The 26,565-nt window shown below is 45.1% G+C and overlaps 1 protein-coding gene across 1 annotated transcript in view; it reads left to right on the forward strand.

Moving 5' to 3' along the window:
* LOC106612992 (Down syndrome cell adhesion molecule) overlaps positions 1–26,565 on the forward strand; it is a 196,216-nt gene that overhangs the window by 67,540 nt on the left and 102,111 nt on the right. Inside the window, exons 4-6 of the mRNA XM_014214775.2 lie at positions 24,912–25,058; positions 25,273–25,551; positions 25,772–26,047. Coding sequence (XP_014070250.1) covers positions 24,912–25,058; positions 25,273–25,551; positions 25,772–26,047 — 702 coding nt within the window. The remainder of the gene's footprint in view (positions 1–24,911; positions 25,059–25,272; positions 25,552–25,771; positions 26,048–26,565) is intronic.

Consider the following 26,565-nt stretch of genomic DNA (forward strand, 5'->3'; position numbering starts at 1 on the left):
TCGGGCCAATTAAAAGGCATGCAGCGTGCGCAGGGGTGGGCGGCCATTCATTTCAGGGGAAATTGAGGTTGAAATGAGCCATTGTTCGGACACGTGGCCACAGCATTGCATACTGAGTGCCAGCCCTGCAGTGACACTCTAAAGGGTAGATAGAGGAGAGAGAGAAGAGGATTGCTGTCATGGGTGGAGATTATGAACAGTGAATGCAGTGTGTGGAGAGAGATAGAGGAAGAGTGAGAGAGAGAAATGAGAGAGAGAGAGAGAGAGACATCCACACACATACACAGACAGAGAGGGGAAAGAGAGAGATCGAGAGACAGAGAGAGAAAGACACACTGGGAGAGTTAGATAAAATGCTATGCCTTTGATTTACACTCTCTGGCTGTAGATGTCTCCCTGTCTTTGTGGATAGGAATTGTCTGGCTGTATTTTCTGCCTATCTCTGTGCGGATAGGGCCAGGGGTTGCCTGGTAGAGTTGGAGTTGCCTTCCCCAGGTGTGACGTCAGCTGGACAGACACCACACACTGCAGAAGTGCTGACTGAGGCCATAGACACACACAGACACACACACACACACGCCTGACAAAACAGCACATGGAGATTATACATCACAGCTTGTCAGGCGTGTGTGTGTGTGTGTGTGTGTGTGTGTGTGTGTGTGTGTGTGTGTGTGTGTGTGTGTGTGTGTGTGTGTGTGTGTGTGTGTGTGTGTGTGTGTGTGTGTGTGTCTGTGTGTGTGTGTGTCTGTGTCTGTGTTGTGTGTGGGGGGGGGAATGATTTGAGAAAATCCTCACTGATGCAATCACTTTATGACCATTATCATCTCATCAGTTAAACATATTTTTGTGTAATCATCTGTAGTTTCTAATGTGTGTGTTTGTCAGCTTAAAGCGCCGCTCTCTGTTGAGCTTTCAATGTCATCTTTTGATGGTTTGATACTGTAACCCAGAGAGGCGTTCTGCCTGCATGGCTGCTGAATGTGTCCACATGTGACCTTTGGTTAATGTCACACGTCACAGGCTTTCATGTCACCCCAACACAACATGACAGGACTTTTTTCCAACCCCCGTTTTCCTCCCCTGAAACAGAGGCATCATCAGAGCTATTTTAGTGTAGAGCAGGCAAGGCGGACCACATTAATTATCCCTGTGAGTGGTCTGGATGGACGAAGGGCAGTCAGCTGGAAAGGAGAGGCAGGGGCAGGGCGGTGGGGTGTAGGAGGCAGGTTCCCTAAGGGTGGGAGGGGGGGCAAATGAGCGAGGGATGCTAGACGTGTGCGCTTATATGTATGGACAGGAAGGTTCCTACTCTACACTACCTTTTATAGAATCAGCATGCTAAGGTGTTCTGAAAACCCACATTGGGTGTATTTCATTGATTTGAGGTTTTGACGTCAGACATGTTTTGTGGATACACATCCGTTTCAAAATCTTTCTGGGTATTCATGTCGAAAAATGCTCACATCCCAGTCAAATTTCACACACAAAAGAGAAAAAGGCCTCTTTTATCACCAAGTGCCCATCTCTCTCTGAGTGTTGGTGTACAAAAGTGATCACAGAAGTCCCATTCCTACTGAACTTTACAACAAACATCAGCACCAAGATAATACTCTAACTCATAAGAGCTTAGGAGAAAAGGAGGGAGGAAGAAAAAGGAAAGAGAGGATGCAGAGAGGCCGGAGACCGGAGAAAGACGAGGCATGGTGAGTATGACCGTATCAGTACGGTGTTGTGAGGAATGACAGAACAGGAGATTCTGCAGGAGGGGCAGTGTCAGGATGCATCCCAAATGGTACGCTATTCCCTATATAGAGTACTACTTTTGACTAGGGCTCATTTGGGACGAAGCCTCAGACAGAGACAGGGCCCTAAGATGGACGGACCCTGGGCCCCTGGCTGCAGGTAGTGTTTAACGAGCTCAGCCTTACAAAGCCATGTGTGTCATCTGATTACTGTAGCATCCTCTGTCTCTCCCTCTTTTGTTCACTCTCTCATGCTCTCTTTCTCTTTCTCTCTCTCTCTCGTTCTCTCTCTCCCCCCACCCCCCCTCTCTCTCAGATAAATTATATCCTCAGGTCTATTTCTATGTTGGTCTATATTGTTGTTCAGTATTAGATAATAGATATGATAATTTGTATTTATTTATTTATTTATTTTTAGCTGTTGGCTGATATTTTTTTAGCTGTTGGCTAAATGTGTCAAAAGTGGGACATGAAATGTGGTCTATTTAGGTCTAGTTTATTCAAGATACAGAAGTTGTCCGCAGTATTGCAACACTACAATATCACAATCATACTTCAGTATTGACCTAATGTAAAGCCAGCCTTTTCCACAAACTTTTAACCTCTCTGGGGTCCCACCTACTCAACAGCCAGTGTAATCCCGTGGCACGATATTCAAATACCTCAAAAATGCAAAAACTTCAATTTTTCAAACATATGACTATTTTACACCATTTTAAAGACAAGACTCTCGTTAATCTAACCACACTGTCCGATTTCAAAAAGGCTTTACAACGAAAGCAAAACATTAGATTATGTCAGCAGAGTACCCAGCCAGAAATAATCAGACACCCATTTTTCAAGCTAGCATATAATGTCACATAAACCCAAACCACAGCGAAATGCAGCACTAACCTTTGATGATCCTCATCAGATGACACCCCTAGGACATTATGTTATACAATACATGCATGTTTTGTTCAATCAAGTTCATATTTATATCAAAAACCAGCTTTTTACATTAGCATGTGACTAGCATGTGACTAGCATACCCACCGAACACTGCCGGTGAATTTACTAAATTACTCACGATAAACGTTCACAAAAAACATAACAATTATTTTAAGAATTATAGATACAGAACTCCTCTATGCACTCGCTATGTCCGATTTTAAAATAGCTTTTCGGTGAAAGCACATTTTGCAATATTCTCAGTAGATAGCCCGGCATCACAGGGCTAGCTATTTAGACACCCAGCAAGTTTAGCACTCACCAAAGTCAGATTTACTATAAGAAAAATGTTATTACCTTTGGTGTTCTTCGTCAGAATGCACTCCCAGGACTGCTACTTCAATAACAAATGTTGGTTTGGTCCCAAATAATCCATTGTTATATCCAAATAGCGGCGTTTTGTTCGTGCGTTCAAGACACTATCCGAAAGGGTAAATAAGGGTGACGAGCACGGCGCATTTCGTGACAAAAAAATTCTAAATATTCCATTACCGTACTTCGAAGCATGTCAACCGCTGTTTAAAATCAATTTTTATGCAATTTTTCTCGTAAAAAAGCGTTAATATTCTGACCGGGAAAGCGTGTATACGTACAAAGAGAGAGAAAATAAAAACATCTCGTGCCCTTGTGCACGAGCCTGAGTCTCAGAGTACTCTGACCGGCCACTATCCAAACGCGATAATGTGTTTCAGCCTGGGGCTGCCTCGATATCATTCAGCTTTTTCCCGGGTTCTGAGAGCCTATGGGAGCCGTAGGAAGTGTCACGTTACAGCAAAGATCCTCAGTCTTCAATAAAAAGAGCCAAGATGAACAACAACTTGTCAGACAGGGCACTTCCTGTTCAGAATCTTCTCAGGTTTTTGCCTGCCATATGAGTTCTGTTATACTCACAGACACCATTCAAACAGTTTTAGAAACTTTAGGGTGTTTTCTATCCAAAGCCAATAATTATATGCATATTCTAGTTACTGGGCAGGAGTAGTAACCAGATTAAATCGGGTACGTTTTTTATCCGGCCGTGTAAATACTGCCCCCTATCCCCAACAGGTTAAAAGTGTATGCATCTGACCAATTGTGCTATTTTGTGTGTTTTTTGCTGATTTTAACTTTATTTGTACATAATGTTTCCCCCATCGTTTCCTATAACCGAAAATAACTTCTGGACATCAGAACAGTAATCACTAACCTCGATTTGGATGTGGAGTTCTACTTCAATGAGACGACGGCGAAGGACCAACTGCTCATCCCAGACCAGGCCCAAATCCCAACACTCGAAAGAGGAAGAGACTGCATTATAGAGGCCGGTGTGCGGGATACCTGACGAGACTACATTGGCGAGTGGATAAACTGCCTCTGCATGTTCGTCAATAGAACAGTAATCACTGGAGAATAAACTAGAAGAACCCTGTTCAAGTTCTTGAGATCAACATCATCTGAAGAACTGTAATATCCTACGTTTCTCCAAGTCGTGGCTTAATAATAATCGATCTGTTTTTTTCTGTACATCGGCAGAACAGAACGGCAGCATCAGGTAAACACAAGGGGGGTGGTGTGTGTCTTTGTTAACAACAGCAGGTGTACGATCTCTAATATTAAGGAAGTCTCCAGGTTCTGCTCGCCTGAGTTAGAATACCTCATGATATGCCATATTTTTGTAGCTGCCAATTTACCACCAAAAATTGATACTGCCACTTAGATTGCATTCAGTGAGCTGTTTAGGGCCATAAGAAAACAAGAAAATGCTCACCCAGAGGCGGTTTTAATGCAGGAAAACTGAAATCTGTTTTACCTCATTTCTACCAGAATGTCAACTATGCAACTAGATCACCTTTACTCCACACACAGAGACACATAAAAAGCTCTCCCTTGCCCTCCATTTGCCAAATCTGACCATAACTCTATACTCCTGATTCCTGCTTACAAGCAAAAGCTTAAACAGGAAGTACCAGTGATGCACCCAATATGGAAGTGGCCCGAGAAAGCGGATGCAAAGCGACAGGACTGTTACTCTAGCACAGACTGGAATATGTTCTGGGATTCATCCGATGGCATGGAGTTTACCACATCAGTCACTGGCTTCATTAAAACCTGTTGGGGCTAGGGGGCAGTATTTTCACGGCCGGATAAAAAAACGTACTCGATTTAAACTGGTTACTACTCTTGCCCAGAAACGAGAATATGCATATATAATTAGTAGATTTGGATAGAAAACACTCTAAAGTTTCTAAAACTGTTTGAATGGTGTCTGTGAGTATAACAGAACCCATATGGCAGGCCAAAACCTGAGAAGATTCCATACAGGAAGTGCCCTGTCTGACAATTTGTTGTCCTTCTGTTGCATCTCTATCAAAAATACAGCATCTGTGCTGTAACGTGACATTTTCTAAGGCTTCCATTGGCTTTCTAAAGCCGCCAGAAAGTGGAATTGGGTGTCTGCTGTCTCTGGGCAAAGAACAGCAGCAGAGTTTGTGAGTGGTCAGCCTGGGGACAGTGAGACTGAGATGCGCGTTCACGAGACTACTCAATTTTTTTTCTTTCAGCCTTTGAATGAATACAACGTTGCCCGGTTGGAATATTATCGCTATTTTACGAGAAAAATAGCATAAAAATTGATTTTAAACAGCGTTTGACATGCTTCGAAGTACGGTAATGGAATATTTTGCATTTTTTTGTCACGAAATGCGCTCGCGCGTCACCCTTCGGATAGTGACCTGAACGCACAAACAAAACGGAGCTATTTGAATATAACTATGGATTATTTGGAACCAAAACAACATTTGTTATTGAAGTAGAAGTCCTGGGAGTGCATTCTGACGAAGAACAGCAAAGGGAATCCAATTTTTCTAATAGTAATTCTGAGTTTAGTGAGCCCCAAACTTGGTGGGTGTCAAAATAGCTAGCCGTGATGGCCGAGCTATGTACTCAGAATATTGCAAAATGTGCTTTCGCCGAAAAGCTATTTTAAAATCTGACACTGCGATTGCATAAAGGAGTTCTGTATCTATAATTCTTAAAATAATTGTTATGTATTTTGTGAACGTTTATCATGAGTAATTTAGTAAATTCCCTGGAAGTTTTCGGTGGGTATGCTAGTTCTGAACATCACATGCTAATGTAAAAAGCTGGTTTTTGATATAAATATGAACTTGATTGAACAAAACATGCATGTATTGTATAACATAATGTCCTAGGAGTGTCATCTGAAGAAGATCATCAAAGGTTAGTGCTGCATTTAGCTGTGGTTTCGGTTTTTGTGACATATATGCTTGCTTTGAAAATGGCTGTGTGATTATTTTTGGCAGGGTACTCTCCTGACATAATCTAATGTTTTGCTTTCGCTGTAAAGCCTTTTTGAAATCGAACAATGTGGTTAGATTAACGAGAGTCTTGTCTTTAAAATGGTGTAAAATAGTCATATGTTTGAGAAATTGAAGTTATAGCATTTTTGAGGTTTTTTTATTTCGCGCCACGCGATTCCACTGGCTGTTGACTAGGGTGGGACGTTTGCGTCCCATAGCCCATAGAAGTTAACCTGTTAGGGCTAGGGGGCAGCATTGACACGGCTGGATAAAAAACATACCCGATTTAATCTGGTTACCACTCCTACTCAGTAACTAGAATATGCATATACTTATTACATATGGATAGAAAACACCCTAAATTTTCTAAAACTGTTTGAATGGTGTCTGTGAGTATAACAGAACTCAAATGGCAGGTCAAAACCTGAGAGATTCCTTTACAGGAAGTGGCCTGTCTGACCATTTCTGGAACTTCTTTGCCATCTCTATCATTTACTAAGGATCTCTGCTCTAACGTGACACTTCCCACGTCTTCCATAGGCTCTCATAGCCCGGGAAAAAGAGAATGTCGTCATTCCAGCCCCAGGCTGAAACACATTATCGCCTTTCTCAAGTGGCCCATCAAGAGACACTAGCTTATGCGCGTGACCCCGACCGCCCCCGCCTTTGGGATTTTTTCCTCTGTTTGCCGAAAAGGAGATTCCCTGTCGGAATTTTACCGCTTTTCTACGAGAAAAATGACGTAAAAATTGATTTTAAACAGCGGTTGACATGCTTCGACGTACGGCAATTGAATACTTTGAATTTTATTGTCAGGAATTGCGCCAAGCGCGACACTTCTTTACTATTTCGGATAGTGTCTGGAACGCATACGAACAAAACGCCGCTATTCGGATATAACGATGGATTATTTTGGACCAAACCAACATTTGTTATTGAAGTAGACGTCCTGGGTGTGCATTCTGACGAAGACAACAAAAGGTAATGACATTTTTATAATAGTAAATATGATTATGGTGAGTGCTAAACTTGCCGGATGTCTAAATAAGCGAGCCCGTGATGCCTGGGCTATATACTTAGAATATTGCAAAATGTGCTTTCACCAAAAAGCTATTTTAAAATCGGACATATCGAGTGCATAGAGGAGGTCTGTATCTATAATTCTTAAAATAATTGTTATGCTTTTTGTGAACGTTTATCGTGAGTAATTTAGTAAAATGTTAGCGAATTCCCCGTAAGTTTGCGGGGGGTATGCTAGTTCTGAACGTCACATGCTAATGTAAAAAGCTGGTTTTTGATATAAATATGAACTTGATTGAACAAAACATGCATGTATTGTATAACATAATGTCCTAGGGTTGTCATCTGATGAAGATCATCAAAGGTGAGTGCTGCATTTAGCTGTCTTCTGGGTTTTGGTGACATTATATGCTGGCTTGAAAAATGGGTGTCTGATTATTTCTGGCTTGGTACTCTGCTGACATAATCTAATGTTTTGCTTTCGTTGTAAAGCCTTTTTGAAATCGGACAGTGTGGTTAGATTAACGAGAGTCTTATCTTTAAATGGCTGTAAAATAGTCATATGTTTGAGAAATTGAAGTAATAGGATTTTGAAGATTTTGAAAATCGCGCCACAGGCTGGCAGTGGATGTTACGTAGGTGGGACGAATTCGTCCCGCCGGTCCCATAGAGGTTAATAAGTGCATCGACGACGTCGTCCCCACAGTGACCGTACGTACATAACCCAACCAGAAGCCATGGATTACAGGCAATATCTGCACTGAGCTAAGGCTAGAGCTGCCGCTTTCAAGGAGCGGGACTCTAATCCAGACACCGTGGACCCACTCCAATTTGCATACCGCCCCAACAGATCCACAGATGACGCAGGCTTCAGCCACTCAAGTCATAGACTGCTACCTCACGGCAAGTCTGGCACTAAAAGGCTCCTGAAAGGCTTCTACCCCCAAGCCCTTAAGACTGCTGAACAGTTAATCAAACCCCCCCCACACACACATACACACACAGTATTCAGACCCCTTGACTTTTTCCACATTTTGTTAAGTTACAGCCTTATTCTAAAATGGATTAAACGACACTCGGGCGGGGCACTGCATCTCAGTGCAAGAGGCATCACTACAGTCCCTGGTTCGAATCTAGGCTGTATCACATCTGGCCGTGATTTGGAGTCCCATAGGATGGCGCACAATTGGCCCAGCATCATCCGGGTTTGGCCCGGGGTAGTCCGTCATTGTAAATAAGAATTTGTTCTAAACTGACTTTCCTAGTTAATTAAAGGTTATATTTAAATATGTAAAAGAAATGCCCTCATCAATCTACACACATTACCCCTTAATGACAAAGCGAATATAGGTTACATTTCTGCAAATTCATTGAAAATAAAAAATACATAAATACCTTGTTTACATAAGTATTCAGAGGCTTTGCTATGAGACTTGAAATTGAGCTCAGGTGCATCCTGTTTCCATTGATCATCCTTGAGATGTTTCTACAACTTCATTGGAGTCCACCTGTGGTAAATTCAATTGATTGGACATGATTTGGAAAGGCACACACCTTTCTATATAAGGTCCCACAGTTGACACTGCATGTCAGAGGCAAAACCAAGCCATGGGGTTGAAGGAATTGTCCGTATTGCTCAGAAACAGTATTGTGTTGAGGCACAGATCTGGGGAAGGGTACCAAAACATTTTTGCAGCATTGACGGTCCCCAAGAACACAGTGGCCTCCATCATTCTTAAATGGAAGAAGTTTGGAACCACCAAGACTCTTCCTAGAGCTGGCCACCCGGCAAAACTGAGCAATTGGGGGAGAAGGGCCTTGGTCAGGGAGGTGACCAAGAACCTGATGGTCACTCTGACAGAGCTCCAGAGTTCCTCTGTGGAGATGGGGGAAACTTCCAAAAGGACAACAATCTCTGCAGCACTCCACCAATCAGGCCTTTATGGCATAGTGGCCAGACAGAAGCCACTCCTCAGTGAAAGGCACATGACAGCCCGCTTGTCGTCCCAGCGTGTTTTCTGTGTGTTACCGTCTCTCTAGTTCTTGTTTTCTAGTCTTCCCGGACCTTTTCTGCCTGCCCTGACCCTGGGCCTGCTTGCCGTTCTGTCCCTTTTTGACTCTGACTTGGACTACGAACCTCTGTCTGCCCTCGATCTGCCCTCGACCTGCCCTTTTGCCTGCCCCTTTGTCATAATAAATATTCTGAGAACCGAACCATCTGCCTCCTGTGTCTGCATCTGGGTCATATCCTGAGTTGTGGTAGTACGAATTGGTCACGACTGACCCAGCAGACAGACCAGCTCCACAACACTGTCCCCCTGCAAGGAGCCATCATTGGAAGACACAAGGAACTTCTTCAGAACCTTATGGAGGGACTCCATACCTTGGAAGAATGCCATGACCATCTGCTCAAGTCATTACTGGAGCAAGCCACAACGGAAACCTCCCGGGCGCCCAGTAACCTTGCTACTAGCAATGCTTCTCTACAGCCTACCCCGGCTTCCCTAGAACCCCGCTTACCTTCTCTGGAGCGCTATACTACAGCCCTCTTCGTTTCCTTCGGATCGGACGAAGATAGTGTATCTTACAATGCTGATGTCTGGAAGGGCTATGGCGGTGTGGGATCAACAATCCGACATTTCCCTTAGTCTGGAGGATTTCGTGGCGGAGTTAAGGAAGGTGTTCAATTTCCCGGTGTCTGGGAGACAGGCAGCTTGGAAGCTACTTTGTCTGCGTCAAGACTCCCGCAGTGTGGCAGACTACATGGTAGACTTTCGCACACTGGCTGCCAAGATTGTCTGGAACCAGGAGTCTCTGTTCGACGCCTTCCTTCATGGATTATCGGAGGAAATCAAAGATGAACTCACAGCCCGGGAGTTACCCAGGGACTTTGACTCCCTCATAGCCTTGACTATAAGGATCGATGGACGCCTACGGGAATGCAGGAGGGAGAGGAGGTCTGTTTTCAGCCACACTCTCTCATCCATGGATTCAACATCGCCTCCGAAGAAACCCGGAAGTCCACGACACCGGCATTCCACAGAGAATTTGAAATCACCCGAGCCCCCTTGGGGATCATCGGGGACTGGCGACTCGTCTTCTCCTGCGACCATGCAACTGAGCAGGGATAGATTGTCTCCTAGTGAACGTTTACGCAGGCAGAGCCCCAACAGTTGCCTGTATTGTGGTACTACAGGACATATCTACATATACTACATATCCATCTATCCAGTAAAAGACCAGGCTCATCAGTAGGTATGGTTACACTGGTGGGCCATAAAGGGAGTCTCCAAACTGCAATTACTCGTATTCCTCTCCACGCGATCCTGTTGTGGGGTGACCGGTCAAAATCTCTCCGGGTGCTCATTGACGCTGGGGCTGATGACAGCTTCATGGACGCTACCCTGGTATCTGAGCTGGGTATCTCTACTCAACTTCTCTCCATTCCCATGGACGCCAAAGCTTTGGACAGACGCTCCATTGACAGGGTCACTCGCAGTACGGTTCCATACAGTTTCTACTAATTGAATCTCCTCATACACCTGTGGTTTTGAGATTTTCATGGCTCCAGAGGCACAACCCCCTGATCGACTGGACTACTGGGTTGGAGCCCATTCTGCCATGCACATTGCCTTAAGGCGGGGCACCCTGCCCTGGGACGTCCTTCTGCGGGCTTGGGAAAAGCTTTGGATTTCTCAGCCTTTCCCGCGGAGTACCAGGACCTCCAGGAGGTTTTTAACAAGGCTCAAGTCACATCCCTTCCTCCGCATCAACCCTACGATTGCACTATTGACCTCCTCCCGGGAACCACACCACCTCGAGGGCGGCTTTATCCCTGTCTGGCCCAGAGACCAAGACTATGGAGTTATACATTGAGGATTCTCCAGCTGCCGTGATCATGCGTTCTGCTGCCTCCCCTGCCGGGCAGGGTTTTTCTTTGTGGAAAAGAAGGACAAGACCCTGCGCCCGTGTATCAACTACCGGGGCCTTAATGACATCACTGTAAAAAAATTGTTACCCGCTACCACTCCTCTCCTCGGCTTTTGAGCCTATTTAGGGGGCGACCATCTTTTCAAAGTTGGACCTTCGGAGTGCCTATCACCTGGTTCAGATATGGGAAGGAGATGAGTGGAAAACAGCCTTCAACATGGCTAGTGGACACCACGAGTACCTGGTTATGCCATTTGGTCTGACCAATGCTCCCGCAGTGTTCCAGGCCCTGGTCAACGATGTGCTTCGTGACATGTTGAACCGGTTTATGTTTGTCTATCTCGACGACATCCTTGTCTTTTCCTTGTCGGCTTAAGAACATGTTCTTCATGTCCAAAAAGTCCTCCAGCGCCTCCTGGAGAACCAGCTGTTTGTAAAAGCGGAGAAATGTGAGTTCCATCATTCAACTATGTTCTTTCTGGGATACGTTATTGCTGCAGGAAACATTCAGATGGATCCTGACAAGGTGAGAGTGGTGGTGGATTGGCCCCAACCCACATCCAGAGTGCAGCTTAATTTCTACCGCTGGTTTATTGGGGGCTACAGCACCCTGGCCTCCCCCCTCTCTGCACTCACCTCTCCCAAGTTTCCGTTTATGTGGTCCCCAGCTGCTGACTGGGCATTTCTGGATATGAAGCACCATTTCACCACAGCCCCCATCCTAATCCATCCGGACCCGTCCCGTTAGTTCATGGTGGTGGTTGATGCCTTGGACATTGGAGTGGGGGCCGTCCTGTCCCAGCATTCTGTCCAGGACCAAAAGCTGAATCCCTGCGCTTTCCTTTCCCATCGTCTCAATTCTGCTGAGAGGAACTATGAAGTGGAAAATTGGGAACTTCTGGCGGTCAAGATGGAGCTGGAGGAGTGGAGGCACAGGCTTGAAGGGGTGGAACATCCATTCTTAGACAGAACACTGGGACAGGATGGCCCCCACTCCAATGTCCAAGGCATCAACCACCACCATGAACTGACGGGACGGGTCCGGATGGATTAGGATGTGGGGCTGTGGTGAAATAATGCTTTATATCCAGAAATTCCCACATTTCTCCGCTTTTACAAACAGCTGGTTCTCCAGGAGGCGCTGGAGGACTTGTTGGACATGAAGAACATGTTCTTAAGCCGACAAGGAAAAGACAAGGATGGGGGGGGGTGTCTCCACATTCGTTGCTGCCTGCACTGTGTGCGCACAGAACAAGACTTTGTGGCAAGCTACAGCTAGTCTCCTTTAACCACTCCCTGTTCCTCATCTCCCCTGAACTTTGTCACTGGTCTCCCTCTGTCAGATGGCAACACCACCATACTTACTGTGGTGGATAGGTTTTCGAAAGCTGCACATTTTATTCCCCTTCCCAAGTTACCCTCAGCCATGGAGACAACCCAGCTTATGGTGCAGCACGTCTTCCGGATCCATGGACATCTGGAAAACATGGTCTCCGATCGGGGTCCTCAGTTCTCGTCCAGGTTCTGGAAGGCATTCTGCACCCTCATTCGGTCATCGGCCAGCCTGTCCTCTGGGTTTCATCCCCAGTCCAACAGTCAATTGGAGCGAGCCAATCAGGACCTGGAGACTACTCTTCATTGCTTCGTCTCTGCCAACCCCACCACCTGGAGCCAGCAACTTGTGTGGGTGGAGTACCCCCGCAACTCCCTTCCCTGCTCAGCCACTGGACTCTCGCCCTTCAAATGTTCCTTGGGTTACCAGCCCCCGCTGGTAACCCAAGAGGTCAGCATACCCTCGGTCCAGATGTTCGTCCACTGCTGTCGGCATACCTGGAAGAGAGTCCGGTCTGCTCTTCTTAAGACCATCTCCAGGTATCAGAAACAGGCGGATCCCCACCGGACCCCGGCTCCCCGCTATCGGCCCGGGGCAGAGGGTATGGCTGTCCACCCGTTTTATTGGTCCATTCCCCATCTCTAAAGTCTTTAGACCCTCTGCTGTTCGTCTTCTGTTGCCCCGTACCCTCCATATACATCCCACTTTCCATGTGTCTAGGATTAAACCTTTGTCTCACAACCCTTGTCTCCTGTTTCCAGGCCCACCCCTAATCCCGTCTCATCGACGGCCATCCGGCGTACATGGTGAAGCGCCTCCTGAACATTTCCCCTCAGGGCAGGGGATTCCAGTACCTGGTTGACTGGGAGGGTTATGGCCCGGAGGAGAGGTGCTGGGTCCCTCTAGGAACATCCTGGACCCAGCCCTCATCACTGAGTTCCGCCGCCGACACCCCGGTCAACCAGGTATGTGCCCAGATAGGATGCCAGGAGTTGGGGTACTGTCACATCTGTTTCACCTGTCTTGTGCTTGTCTCCACCCCCCACAAGGTGTCTCCTATTTTTCCCCATTATCCCATTGTCTGTGTATTAATACCTGCGTTTTCTGTTTGTCTGTTGCCAGTTCGTCTTGTCTCGTCAAGTCGTCCCAGTGTGTTTTTTGTGTGTTACCTTCTCTCTAGTTCTTGTTTTCTAGTCTTTCCAGTTCTGACCTTCCTATCTGTCCTGACCCTGGCTGCCATCCTGGCCCTTTTTTACTCTGCCTTGGATTACAAACCTCTGCCTGCCCTCGACCTGCCCTTTTGTCATAAAAAATATTCTGACAACCGAACCATCCTCCTCCTGTGCCTGCATCTGGGTCATATCCAGAGTCGTGATACTCAGACCATGAGAAACATGATTCTCTGGTCTGATGAAACCAAGATTTAACTCTTTGGCCTAAATGCCAAGTGTCACGTCTGGAGGAAACCTGGCACCATCCCTACGGTGAAGCATGATGGTGGCAGCATCATGATGTGGGGATGTTTTTCAGCGGCAGGGACTGGGAGACTAGTCAGGATCGAGGGAAAGATGAACGGAGCAAAGTACAGAGAGATCCTTGATGAAAACTGTTCCAGAGCACTCAGGACCTCATAGTGGGTCGAAGGTTCACCTTCCAACACGACAACGACACTAACCACACAGCCAAGAAAACGCAGGAGTGGCTTCGGGACAAGTGGCCCAGCCAGAGTGGCCCAGCCAGAGCCCGGATTTGAACTGATCTAACATCTCGGGAGAAACCTGAAAATAGCTGTGCAGCGAAGCTCCCCATCCATCCTGACAGGGCTTGAGAGGATCTGCAGAGAAGAATGGGAGAAACGCCCCAAATACAGGTGTGCCAAGCTTGTAGCGTCATACCCAAGAAAACTCGAGGCTGTAATCGCTGCCAAAGGTGCTTCAACAAAGTACTGAGTAAAGGGTCTGAATACTTATGTAAATGTGATATTTCAGATTATTTGTAATAAATTTGCCCAAATTTCTAATAACCTGTTGTTGCTTTGTCAGAAATGGCTATTGTGTGTAGATTGATCAGGAAAAAGTATATTTAATCCATTTTAGAATAAGGCTGTAACATAACAAAATGTGGAGAAAGTCAAGGGGTCTGCTTCCAAATGCACTGTAGATACACTTTCACACTCTTCACATACGCTGCTGCTACTGTGTTTATTATCTATCTTGACTGCCTAGTCACTTTTACCCTGACCTACATGCACATTGACTCGGTACCGGTACTCCTTGGATAGAGCCTCATTACTTTATTGTGTTAGCATTTCCTTTTTTATTTATTTTTGCTATTTTTTCTTACTTTCTAACTGCATTGTTGGGAAAGGGCTTGTAAGTTAGCATATCACAATAAAGTCTACACCTGTTGTATTCGGCACATGTGACAAATAAGATTTGATTCAGTGATCTGACAAACCATGCATAATTTATGAAATGCATTGTCAATACTTTAATGGCTTTTTTTTCCCTCTGTGCTGTAATCGATTGACAGATTTATTACCACTATTTCATGTTGTTTCATGTGGGCTTCGTGCATTGTTTATTGCAAACTATTTCCAAAGCCGATACTAGCCAGGCCAGTGTGTAGCAGTGACTGCACCCCCCAGTGTTGAAGTACGGCAGCTCAAGGCAGCATACAGAAGCTCTCAATCATGACGGGGGACTGCCTGATACACAGCGCCCTGAGGAATAATGGTTATTTTGCATGCATGTGTGTACTGCAGAGTACAGTATTTGACTCCATTTTTGCAGTGGTGTAAAGTACTTAAGTAAAAATACTTTAAAGTACTACTTAAGTAGGTTTTTTGGGGTATCTGTTCTTTACTTTATTATTTATATTTTTTACAACTTTTACTTCACTACATTCCTAAAGAAAATAATCTTCTTTTTACTCTATACATTTTCCCTGACACCCAAAAGTATTTGTTACATTTTGAATGCTTAGCAGGACATGAAAATGGTCCAATTCATGCACTTATCAAGAGAACATCCCTGGTCATCCCTTCTGCCTCTGATCTGGCGGACTCACTAAACACACATGCTTCATTTGTAAATTATGATTGAGTGTTGGAGTGTGCCCTGGCTATCCATAAATAAATAAAAAACTAAGAAATGGTGCCGTCTGGTTTGCTTAATATGAGGAATTTGAAATTATTTATACTTGTACTTGTACTTTTGATACTTAAGTATATTTTAGCAGTTACATTTACTTTTGATAGTTAAGTGTATTTTACTCAAGTAGTATTTTACTGTGTGACTTTCTCTTTTACTTGAGTCATTTTCTATTAAGGTATCTTTACTTTTACTCAAGTATGACAATTGGGTACTTTTTCCACCACTGATTATTTTGGGGGGATGGGGTGCTTGCTGGAAGTGAGGGAGAGACAACCGTTTCCCTGACAACGTCAGTTGTTGTCAACACCTCCGTCTTAATAGTGACAAATGGTACTTATTACATCAGCGTTAATTTCCCCCCATCTCCTTCAGATGAAGATACTTAGCCTGCACTGATCAAATTGTGTCAGCATAATTACTGAGAACAGACCCTATTAAAAGCCAGAGCTTCAGATTCAGTGTCGAGCCTCATGGTTAGGCCTATCATTCAGCTGCATCTCTGGGAGACTGATGTAGACAACCCGTATACTAATGTCCAGAACTCTACTCACTCAGACAAAAATACTGTAGGAGAACAGTCAAGGGGGTAATAGACATAGGGCCCAATTCAATGGAACTGCACTGCAGTATTTACAGTACATAGGAGGAGCTTTTTCCCATGGTCAAATAAATTCACATGATGGTTTTGGGTGCTGATAAAAACCTACTTCTCTTACCAAGTAGACTCCCTTCACAGGTGCTTCCAGTTGTGTGTGGGGGCAGTAATTTGTCTACAAAGATACTGCATTGTAAGGCAGTGTGAATGTTTATCGCTATGAAATTATTAATGGGGCACCAGTCCTTTCTTGGACAAAATTGGTATTCTATGACTTGACTTATGAGTTATTTACAATAACTTTGTAAGACTAAAATTTGAATAATAGTAATGCATTGATTTAATCTGAAAGTATGAATTATTTAAGAATCTATTGTAGTTATTTTCCAGAATAAAAGACAAACACAAGTTCTTTATACAATCAACATTTAATAACGCTAATCAAAATATTCACCAAAATAATGAGGGATCATAAAAATAGAATGAAAGACAAGAAAGAGACCAAGATATCTGAATATTAAAGATGTGATACTCAGTCTGTGAACAGTTTGTTGTCCCTCGCTCTAGTTAGGCCACATGGAGGTGAACAAAGGCAAGATGGCAGTGTGTCCTCCTTTGTCCTTACTTGAGGGGTTTCTTTGTGGTGGTTTATTGCTCCTTTCCTCTGAGTTCAGGTTGAGACGTCCAGCAGGATAAGAGGCTAAACGAGTGAGGGGGAGACGTCAGAACCCTTTTGTAGTCCTGTGAGGTCACATGGTATCACACCTAGGTGTGAAGGCCCACTTTATGACCCTTTGTCTTGGATAGAGAGAGAGAGCGCTTGGAGGAACTCAGTAGTCCATAACAGTTCAGCATTATAGACAGTAAAAGGATGTTCAACATTGTTCAACATATGACATTAAAACGGCACAATGCTACATCATGAACATTTCTATAGCAGGTTCAATTTATTTCCAGCCTCACTTTTGTTTTATGAAATAGAGGCCAAAACAAACCCCAAAATTATAAACTTTTAATTTCATTAAAGTTTAATTTAAAGCTTAAACCTAGCTTTAAAATAACCTCAATTACCATAAGCAATTTCATCAGCTTTATATATGTGGATTTGGTGTTGCCAGTAGCTCAGTGGAGAATACGGTTGTTTCTCTCTGGTTGGGGACTGCATGGAGAGAGAATGAAATTCACAAATTAGTGTCGTCTGATGGGATGGAAATGTGTTAATTGCTGTTTTTAAGCTGCTGCAATAATGAGGTTATGATGGCAGACTGCTCATGGCACATTATTTAGCCCAGAGCCCATATAAACTCACAGAACTGTTGGTTGGTGAAAATAGAGTGCTAAATGTAATTACTCATTTTACAATCTGTGGATATTCTACATCGTCAAATATACATTTAGTGCCAGTGGAAGTGTTTCCAGCTGTGGTGTTAGTTAGCTGGTTTAATGTGAAACGTACAGGGTTTCCTGTGGCATTGGCTGTCCTCTCTCTTGTAGCCTACACAGAATGTTGCTCTCTGATACAAAGACATTTCAGACAAGAGGTAATAATTTGACAGAGAGAAGTGTGAATGTTGTTGTCTCTGGCTGGAGCAAACACCGGCCTTTGTCCTCCCAGTTGATTGGTTTTGCTTGCAGTGTGCTGTCTGTTTGTGTTGAAGCTAACATTAGCCAGCCCACCAGGCATCTCTCAGGGATAACTAACTGCCATGAAGAAGATTACACCCACATACAAAAATCACACCTCCCAGCTAAAATCCCACCATGCTCAGTCCACATCAACAACCAAAGCTAATCCAGGAACGTTTTCTCACTGTTGGCTAGAGGTGCTGATACAAGGAGCCAGCTGTAGTAGAGTACATCTAAAGGTGGCTAGCCTGTCTCTCTCTCTTTCTGCACTGTTCTGACCTTGGCTTCTGGTTGCGTGAAAGCAGCACGGAGCCTCTGTTGTTGTCAGAGCAGAGGGAAGAAAGAAATAAAAGAGAACTTTGAATACCTTTCATCAGGCCAGGAGTCAGAGAGAAAGAATAGCACTCCCTCATTATGCAGTATCGTGTGGAGATGAGAGCGGTTGGTTGGTGCGTGGTCGCGGAATGGCACGGAGGGAGAACACCTCCACAATGGCACCAGGTATGCAGAGAGAACATGGAGTGAAGGTGGATTAATTATACATGCAAGTACAACACAGTAGCTCCTTGCCTGCCTGCTGCCTCTGTGCCCAGCCAGGCTCAAACTAAAGGCTCACACACACATCGCACTGAATGTGCATCTACCATTCGTCTGCCGATCTTTCAGCGCACTGTGTTTTAGGGACCACCCACTGTAGAACGTCAAACTGCCGACATTTTTCATGCGATTCTACATGTAAAATCAGTACACACTTGGTTCACAAATTACATTGAGGTGCTAAGTACTCTCAGCCAGCAAACGCTATTGGTCTGTCTGAGCCCTAAGGCTGTGTGTTTATAGGATCCACAGTACTGAACAACTCAGGTCCCAGAGGTTTTGCAGGCTGGAGCTCTGTTGATGCCTCTGTTGAGGCTAGTATAGTCCAATAATCTCCTGTATAGGTCTTGTATTACTAAGAAGGGTTGAAGGCTCATTGATATCACAACTTGAAGAAGGAGTTTGAAATACTAACAAGCTGCATTTCAACTTTTGTTCAGTCAGTTATTCATGTGTAAAACAAGCTAATTCAGGACAACCATTGTTGGTTGTGCTTAGGTACTGTACAGGTCCTTCTATACTCTACTACACTGTTCATATGTGTTAGTGGCTACCAGCATTTTTTTATACGCTCCTTCACAATCCAAACTAGGATTTGAATTGCCGTCTGTCTCTCATCGTGTAGTGAGCAAGGCTGGGAGGTCAACCTCTTCAAGAGTCCACTGGCATATGTTTTTTATTGTTGTATAATCTAGCCATAATTGGTACTAGCATATCAGACTTACTGTATAGCATATGCTTTTGTTTGCTATTTTAAGAGTTTTCTTCTGTAAAATACTGTACATTCATTCTATATGCTATTTCAGATAAAGTCCTATCCTTCAAATATAGTCCTGAATCACAGGTTCAAACCAGAACTTTGATCAAAACTAAAGAGAGTAGAAAAAAAATCTGCATGATTTATTCAAATGACATATTTCACATGTAAGATTTGTGTTTAAATATGCATAGTTCATCTCATGACAGCTGGGCATTTTTTGCATGGATTGATTCAACCCAGCTGAATGATTTATGATGAATAAAAAGGCATCTTTAATTTACTGAGGAGAGGTAAATAACACCAGTCACTCACTGCAAAATGGAGGACGCTTTCTTTACAGGCCATCAAATAATTCCTCTAAAATCACTTCTTGATTTTACAGATCTTTGATCTTTGAGAGGATTAGGGTTGATTGACGGATCAAAGGAGTTACTATGTGTCCTTAAGTGGTGTTTTGATGTAGCACAAAGGAGAAGAGGGGAGATGGTGACACGCTTCGTCACCCTTCCACACACATTCATTATTAACGCTCCACAGTGCGCTGAGTCCCTACCCTACACGTGGGTCGGTGTGGTGTGGCTGGGCCAGCTGTCTAGTGGGCTGGGCACTGGGTACTGGAAGAGATAGGATTATTATATCTACAGGATGGCTTGCAAACCCCTCTAACCTCAAATAACAGGAGTCAGGACACATACTGTACATGTAGCTGAATAGGGAGAGAGGACAGAATGAGGACAGACAGAGGACAGAGATAGGACAGAAAGAGGTGGGAAGGAGGTTAAAATGGGAAGAGGGACTGAGCGGTGGATGAAGGAGAGGAAGGTCCAGAGAGAGGGCAGAGTATTTTATATTATCCAGGGTGTGAGAACTGGGCTGTTGGTGAATGTAGCCGACGTACACTATGACAGCCATGATGGAGCCATGTTGTCAGCCAGCCGGGTGTCCATGCATCCGCCCTACTGCGCTATAGGCTGAGGAGGAGCTCCCTGACTCCCTGTCCCTGCATGGTGAGGTCAGCAGCCCAGTGACCTGACCTCAATTATACCAGATTAGAGATCAGAACAGATCTCCGGCACGCTGACCTCGGAGCAGCCACCAATTAGTCTCCGAACATGCAGTCAGAAAAGAACATCTTGTCCAGGAGGACAAGGAGAGGGTGTGGAGGAGCAGGCGGAGCCAAGATCCCTGTCCCTACAATGTCCACACCTATTTCCCATACATTTTTCCCAATGAGGTTTTCGACAATGCTTTTGGGCATTGTAACATTTTGTACTGCTATTTCCATGTCTTTGACTACAGGTCTGTAATTGTGTCTTAGCATATTGCTTTAGTCTCCCTATCACACATTAGCTGTTGGCAAAGTTGAATACACAGCTGTGTGTAGATTCACTCTACCAATAAGATCAGAGCTAACCCACTGGGCACACACTGGTTGGATCAACGTTGTTTCCATGTCATTTAAATGAAATTACGTTGATCCAATGTGGAATAGACGTTGAATTGATTTCTGTGCCCATTGGGAAGCCACATGGCCAGAATGATCCTATCCGTCATCTCTCTATGGAACTGGGAAACACAGTCTAAGTCACCAGAGTAGCCAGAATGTAACGGCTGTCGTGAGATAAAGTAGACCAAGGTGCAGCGGAGTTAGTGTTCATCATTGAATATTTAATTGCACAACGTGAACACTATACAAAAACAAGAAAAGAGAAAACCGACAGCCAAACAGTCCTGTCAGGTGCAAACACTAAACAGAAACAATTACCCACAAAACCCCAACGGAAAAACATGCACTTATGTGTGACTCCCAATCAACAACAACGAACTTCAGCTGTGCCAAAGAAATACAAAAACAAAGAAAAAGAACATTGAACGCCCACCCAATGTAACACCCTGGCCTAACCAAAATAAAGAACAAAAAACCCCTCTCTATGGCCAGGGTGTTACAGTACCCCTCCAAGGTGCGGACTCCGGCCGCAAAACCTGACACTGAAGGGGAGGGTCTGGGTGGGCCTTCTTACGGCGGCGGCTCGAAGGTCTGGTGGGCGACCCTGACTTCGCCCGGCTGGCGGGCGACCCTTGTTGCGCCCAGCTGGCGGACGAGCCTGGCTGCGCCCGGGTGGCGGGCGGCGATGGCTGCGCCCGGCTGGCGGGTGTCCCTTGCTGCGCCCGTCTGGCGGGCCATTCTGGCAGATCCGGACAGACGGGCCACTCTAGCAGATCCGGACAGGCGGGCCACTCTGAGAGACCTGCTGGTTTGGTGCATAAGGCACTGCCAGAGTGGCAGATCCGGACAGGCGGGCCACTCTGGCAGATCCGGACAGGCGGGCCACTCTGGCAGATCCGGACAGGCGGGCCACTCTGGCAGATCCGGACAGGCGGGCTACTCTGGCAGCTCCGAACAAGCGGGCCACTCTGGCAGCTCCGAACAGGCGGGCCACTCTGGCAGCTCCGAACAGGCGGGCCACTCTGGCAGCTCCGAACAGGCGGGCCACTCTGGCAGCTCCGAACAGGCGGGCCACTCTGGCAGCTCCGAACAGGCGGGCCACTCTGGAGGCCTAGTCCTGGGAGGTGGTACCGGACGGACCAGGATGGGGAGACCCACTGGAGGCCTGGTCCGTGGAAGCGGCACAGGAGAGACCAGGATGGGGAGACCCACTGGAGGCCTGGTCCGTGGAAGCGGCACAGGAGAGACCAGGATGGGGAGACCCACTGGAGGCCTGGTCCGTGGAGCAGGCACAGGACAGACCAGGATGGGGAGACCCACTGGAGGCCTGGTCTGTGGAGCAGGCACAGGACAGACCAGGATGGGGAGACCCACTGGAGGCCTGGTCCGAGGAGGAGGCACAGGCTTAACCAGGATGGGGAGACCCACTGGAGGCCTGGTCCGAGGAGGAGGCACAGGCTTATCCAGGATGGGGAAACCCACTGGAGGACTGGGCTTTACACAGAACCCCCTTCCCTTAAAAAGGAGGATGCACATTCTCATCTACAAGTCGTGTCTTATTTAGCATTCTTAGTATGCAAGTCTTATTTAGCGTTCTTAGTATGCAAGTCTTATTTAGCATTCTTAGTATGCAAGTCTTATTTAGCATTCTTAGTATGCAAGTCTTATTTAGCATTCTTAGTATGCAAGTCTTATTTAGCATTCTTAGTATGCAAGTCTTATTTAGCATTCTTAGTATGCAAGTCTTATTTTGCATTCTTAGTATGCAAGTCTTATTTAGCATTCTTAGTATGCAAGTCGGGAGAAATTCGATTTAGTCCCGGGCAAAGTGAGGGTGATTAGATTAAGTGTGTTTCTGGAGAACGAAGGGAGAGCTAGCTCCTTCAGATCAGCAGGGCTGGGAAGGGAATGTGTGGAGCTGGGCTGAGCTGGGCTGGACAGGGCTGGGAAGGGTTGGGCACGGCAGGGCTGGGAAGACCAGGGCAGGGCTGGGCTGCACGTGGAAGACTACGCAGCACTCCTGGCTCTTTTGATGCTCTGCCTTTATCACAAACACCAGGCTGCCTGTTTCAATGATTTCACCTCAGGTTCAGAAGCTTAATCTATACATGCAAATATTCTGAGTATATAAAACATTAAGGACGCCTGCTCTTTCCATGACATAGACTGACCAGGTGAATCCAGGTGAAAGCTATGACCCCTTATTGATGTCAAATCCACTTCAATCAGTGCAGATGAAGGGGAGGAGACCAGTTAAATAAGGATTTTTAAACCTTGAGACAATTGAGACATGGATTGTGTATGTGTGCCATTCAAGACAAAATATTTAAGTGCCTTTGAACAGGGTATGGTAGTAGGTGCCAGGAGCACCGGTTTGTGTCAAGAACTGCAACGCTGTGTTTTTTTACACAGCATTAACAGTTTCCTGTGTGTATCAAGAATTGTCCACCACTCAAAGGACATCCAGCCAACTTGACGCAACTGTGGGAAGCATTGGTGTCAACATGGGCCAGCATCCCTGTGGAACGCTTTTGACACCTTGTAGAGTCCATGCCCCAACTAGTCGAGGGTGTTCTGAAGGCAAAAGGGGGTGGGGTCCAACTCAATATTAGGAAGGTGGTCCTAATGTTTGTTATACTCTGTGTATACTCGGTGTATAACAGTACTGTATGTCTGGAGGATCTCATACAGGCTAACATTGATAGGGACAGAATATTGCTGAATGCTGTGAAATCAAAAGCCAGATGGTGGAGAAGGAGTCAGAGGCAAGGAGAGAGAAAGACTAATAGAAAGGAGAGCGAGATAGGAGAGACAAAGACAATAGACTTTCTTTCATTTTGATTTTCTGCTGCAGTCTGCTGAGCCCTGTCTTCTCTCTAGCATCCCCTCTCCCTGCTCTTCAGTTTGTCATAACACAATAACAGAGGTCTGACAGCTTAAAAGACACTGGAGGAGCATGGAGGTGCTTGGGGAGAAAATTGCTGCAGAACACAGGCTGCTCAGCGGCTAGAGAGAAATACCATTTTGTCTCGCACAAGATGGATTCCACTGTGAGATTGCATTGTACCAAAGACAGAATCAAAATGGAGAACCTTTAAAAAAGCAAAGTTTGTTTTACATAATTGTTATTGGCCTATGTTGGTGATATCAAATACTCTGATACAAATCACACCATTTTATATTTTCACTTTGATTGAACAATGTATTGTGACAATATTGAATATTGAAGAAGTAAATCATACATATCATTTATGAATATCAATATGAAAGAGATATCATTTTGATGTATCTGATCTCCTCAACCTTTAAAGAAATGCCTGGCAATGATAAGGGCACGCACACACACACACCACCCTCCCTCTACAGATCACACTGCTGGTTGCCCGTCACACAACTGCATTTAAATCAGGAGCTAGAAACCCCTTCAGGATATCAAATCCATGGACTCTGGTGTCTATTCTAACTAGGTCAACTCGTACAATAGCTGCAGACTCTTTCTCCCTCTCCTCCCTCTCCTTATTTTTACTACCTTTCATAAGTGGATTTTTTATTTATTTTTATTTGTATGAACAATAGATAACGAATGAATTATCAAATATGCCAATAATAAAGGCAGGTAAAATATTTCTTTATCCGGTTCTTTTGTATTTTTTACCAATTGATAACTTTGCCAAAAAAACACTGATATCCTATGCTTGACTTGTCATTGATTCTCTGTAGATTTCAGCCCACAATGGTGCATGATGTTTTACAGTCCATTTTGATCAGGCTTTATCTAAAGACACCTTCCTCATTGCCAGAGACAAGGCACAGCCCTGCTACTGTAGCTGGTTTTAACTGAAGCTGCCCCTGGCTGGTGTTCCTTGGGGCCTAAATGCTCACTAAGCTGTCTCTGTCTTAGCATGCTCGCCACAGCACAGTGAAGACAATCTCCTGTAAATTGCTTTTTCGATCAGTTTTGACATCAATCTGCTCTCCTGGGGATAACGCGTGCATATGATTGCGAGAGGAAGGTATCATTCCTTATGGATGTTGACAACCCCACTCAGTCAGGTTTGATCCCCAGAATTAACATAATATTACTGCACAGACTGAACTGCTAGTGACACCCAAAGAGGATTTGGTTGCTGTAGCAGAGGTTTAGACCAGATAGATTACTGGAGCTAGGGAGGGCAGAGGTCAAATGTAAAGGTTATCTCAGGTAAAAGGTCTTGGTATGATATGTTTAAGGATATGTATGCATAATAGAACTTATCTAGATAATTCAGTACTGTTTGTGAATGCCATGGATTATGCGGGACCGGGTGTCTTTTCCAGCTGGATGGCGTACTACAGTAGCTTCCTATGAGCTGATTGGCTCCTGTATTTTTTTATGTGAATAATCCCTCCTTTCTTTCTCTCTCTTTTTCTCTTCCAGGACTTAGATTTCTCATCACAACCACAGGAGCCTTGTATATTCTGGACGTCCAGAATGAGGATGGATTGTATAACTACCGCTGCACCACACGGCATCGCTACACGGGCGAGACCAGGCAAAGCAACAGCGCCCGGCTTTTTGTGTCAGGTCAGTCTGTGCTGCCCTAAATACCCTAAATAACGGTACCCCAGAAACATCTAGATATCTGTGCAGTACACCATGTTGCAGTAATACATCAGAAACTTCTGCATCTTCATACACTGCAAAGTCCACAACACGGTAAATTCGATCGCAACACTATCTCTTCTAATAGTGAACTCTATTCTTATCATAACAACTTCTCTCTCTTATCTCTCATAAGATCCCACCAACTCAGAGCCTGGGATTCTGGATGGCTTTGACCGTCGGGAGGTCATGGCGTCCCATCGGGTGGAGCTGCCCTGTAAGGCGTCGGGCCATCCCATGCCCAAGTACCGCTGGCTGAAGGACAACAGCCCCCTGGAGCCCGACACACGTTTCCGCCAGAGTGTCACGGGCCTGCTGATAGAGAGCGCCCAGCCCACTGACTCTGGCACCTATGTGTGTGAAGTGTGGAACAGCTATGGCAACGCTGAGGTGGTGGGACGGCTTCTGGTCAAGCGTGAGTCCAAACACCACATCACACTCACACATCAGGAGCTATCACAGCCTGGGTGCCATGATGTTTCTGCGTTAGCTGCTCTAGCCCTGTCACTTTGTTTATCTATTTCTTTGAAAATGTTCTTACAACAAAATATTTGTGTCACGGTATAAGAATGTCATAGGCCACCAGTTTGGTTTGTTGTTATTGATGTGTGTTCTGTATTTTCTCTGGTGTCCAGAGCCCCTGAAGGCGGTGGTCAGCCCACGAAAGGTGAAGGGCAGCGTGGGTAGTAAGGTGTCCTTGCATTGCAGTGTCAGTGGCTCTGATGAGTATGAGCTGTCGTGGTACCGTAACGGAGAGATCATCTACCCCGGCAACAACGTGCGGATCACAGGCATCAGCAGGGAGAACCTGATCATGGAGGGCATGGCCAAGAGCGACGGCGGGGCCTACCAATGTTTCGCCAGGAAGAGCAAAATGTCCGCTCAGGATTTTGTTCAGGTCATTTTGGAGGGTGAGCTACAGTACAGGTTTCTTATAAAGATCAATGCTACTATGGCAGTTATTTGATATATTGGTGTTCTTATAATGACACAGTGGTTAGAATATATCACCATGTGTTTTTTTTTCATGTGTACTGTACTGCTTGGAAGTTGACTATAGCATGAGTGGTTACGGTTTTATGTTGTGTGTATGTTTTGTGTCCATGTACTGTACCATTCAAACGTTTGGTCACACCTACTCATTCCAGGTTTTGTCTTTATTTTTACTATTTTCTACATTGTAGAATAATAGTGAAGGCATCAAAACTATGAAATAACACGTATGGAATCATGTAGTAAGCAAAAAAAGTGTTCAACAAATCAAAATATATGTTATATTTGAGGTTCTTCAAAGTAGCCACCCTTTGCCTTGATGACAGCGTTGCACACTTTTGGCATTCTCTCAACTAGCTTCATGAGGTAGTCACCTGGAATGCATTTCAAATAACAGGTGTGCCTTATTAATTTGTGGAATTTCCTTCCTAATGCG

This window comes from Salmo salar, chromosome ssa09, assembly GCF_905237065.1.
Source record: "Salmo salar chromosome ssa09, Ssal_v3.1, whole genome shotgun sequence".
Lineage (NCBI taxonomy): Eukaryota > Metazoa > Chordata > Actinopteri > Salmoniformes > Salmonidae > Salmo > Salmo salar.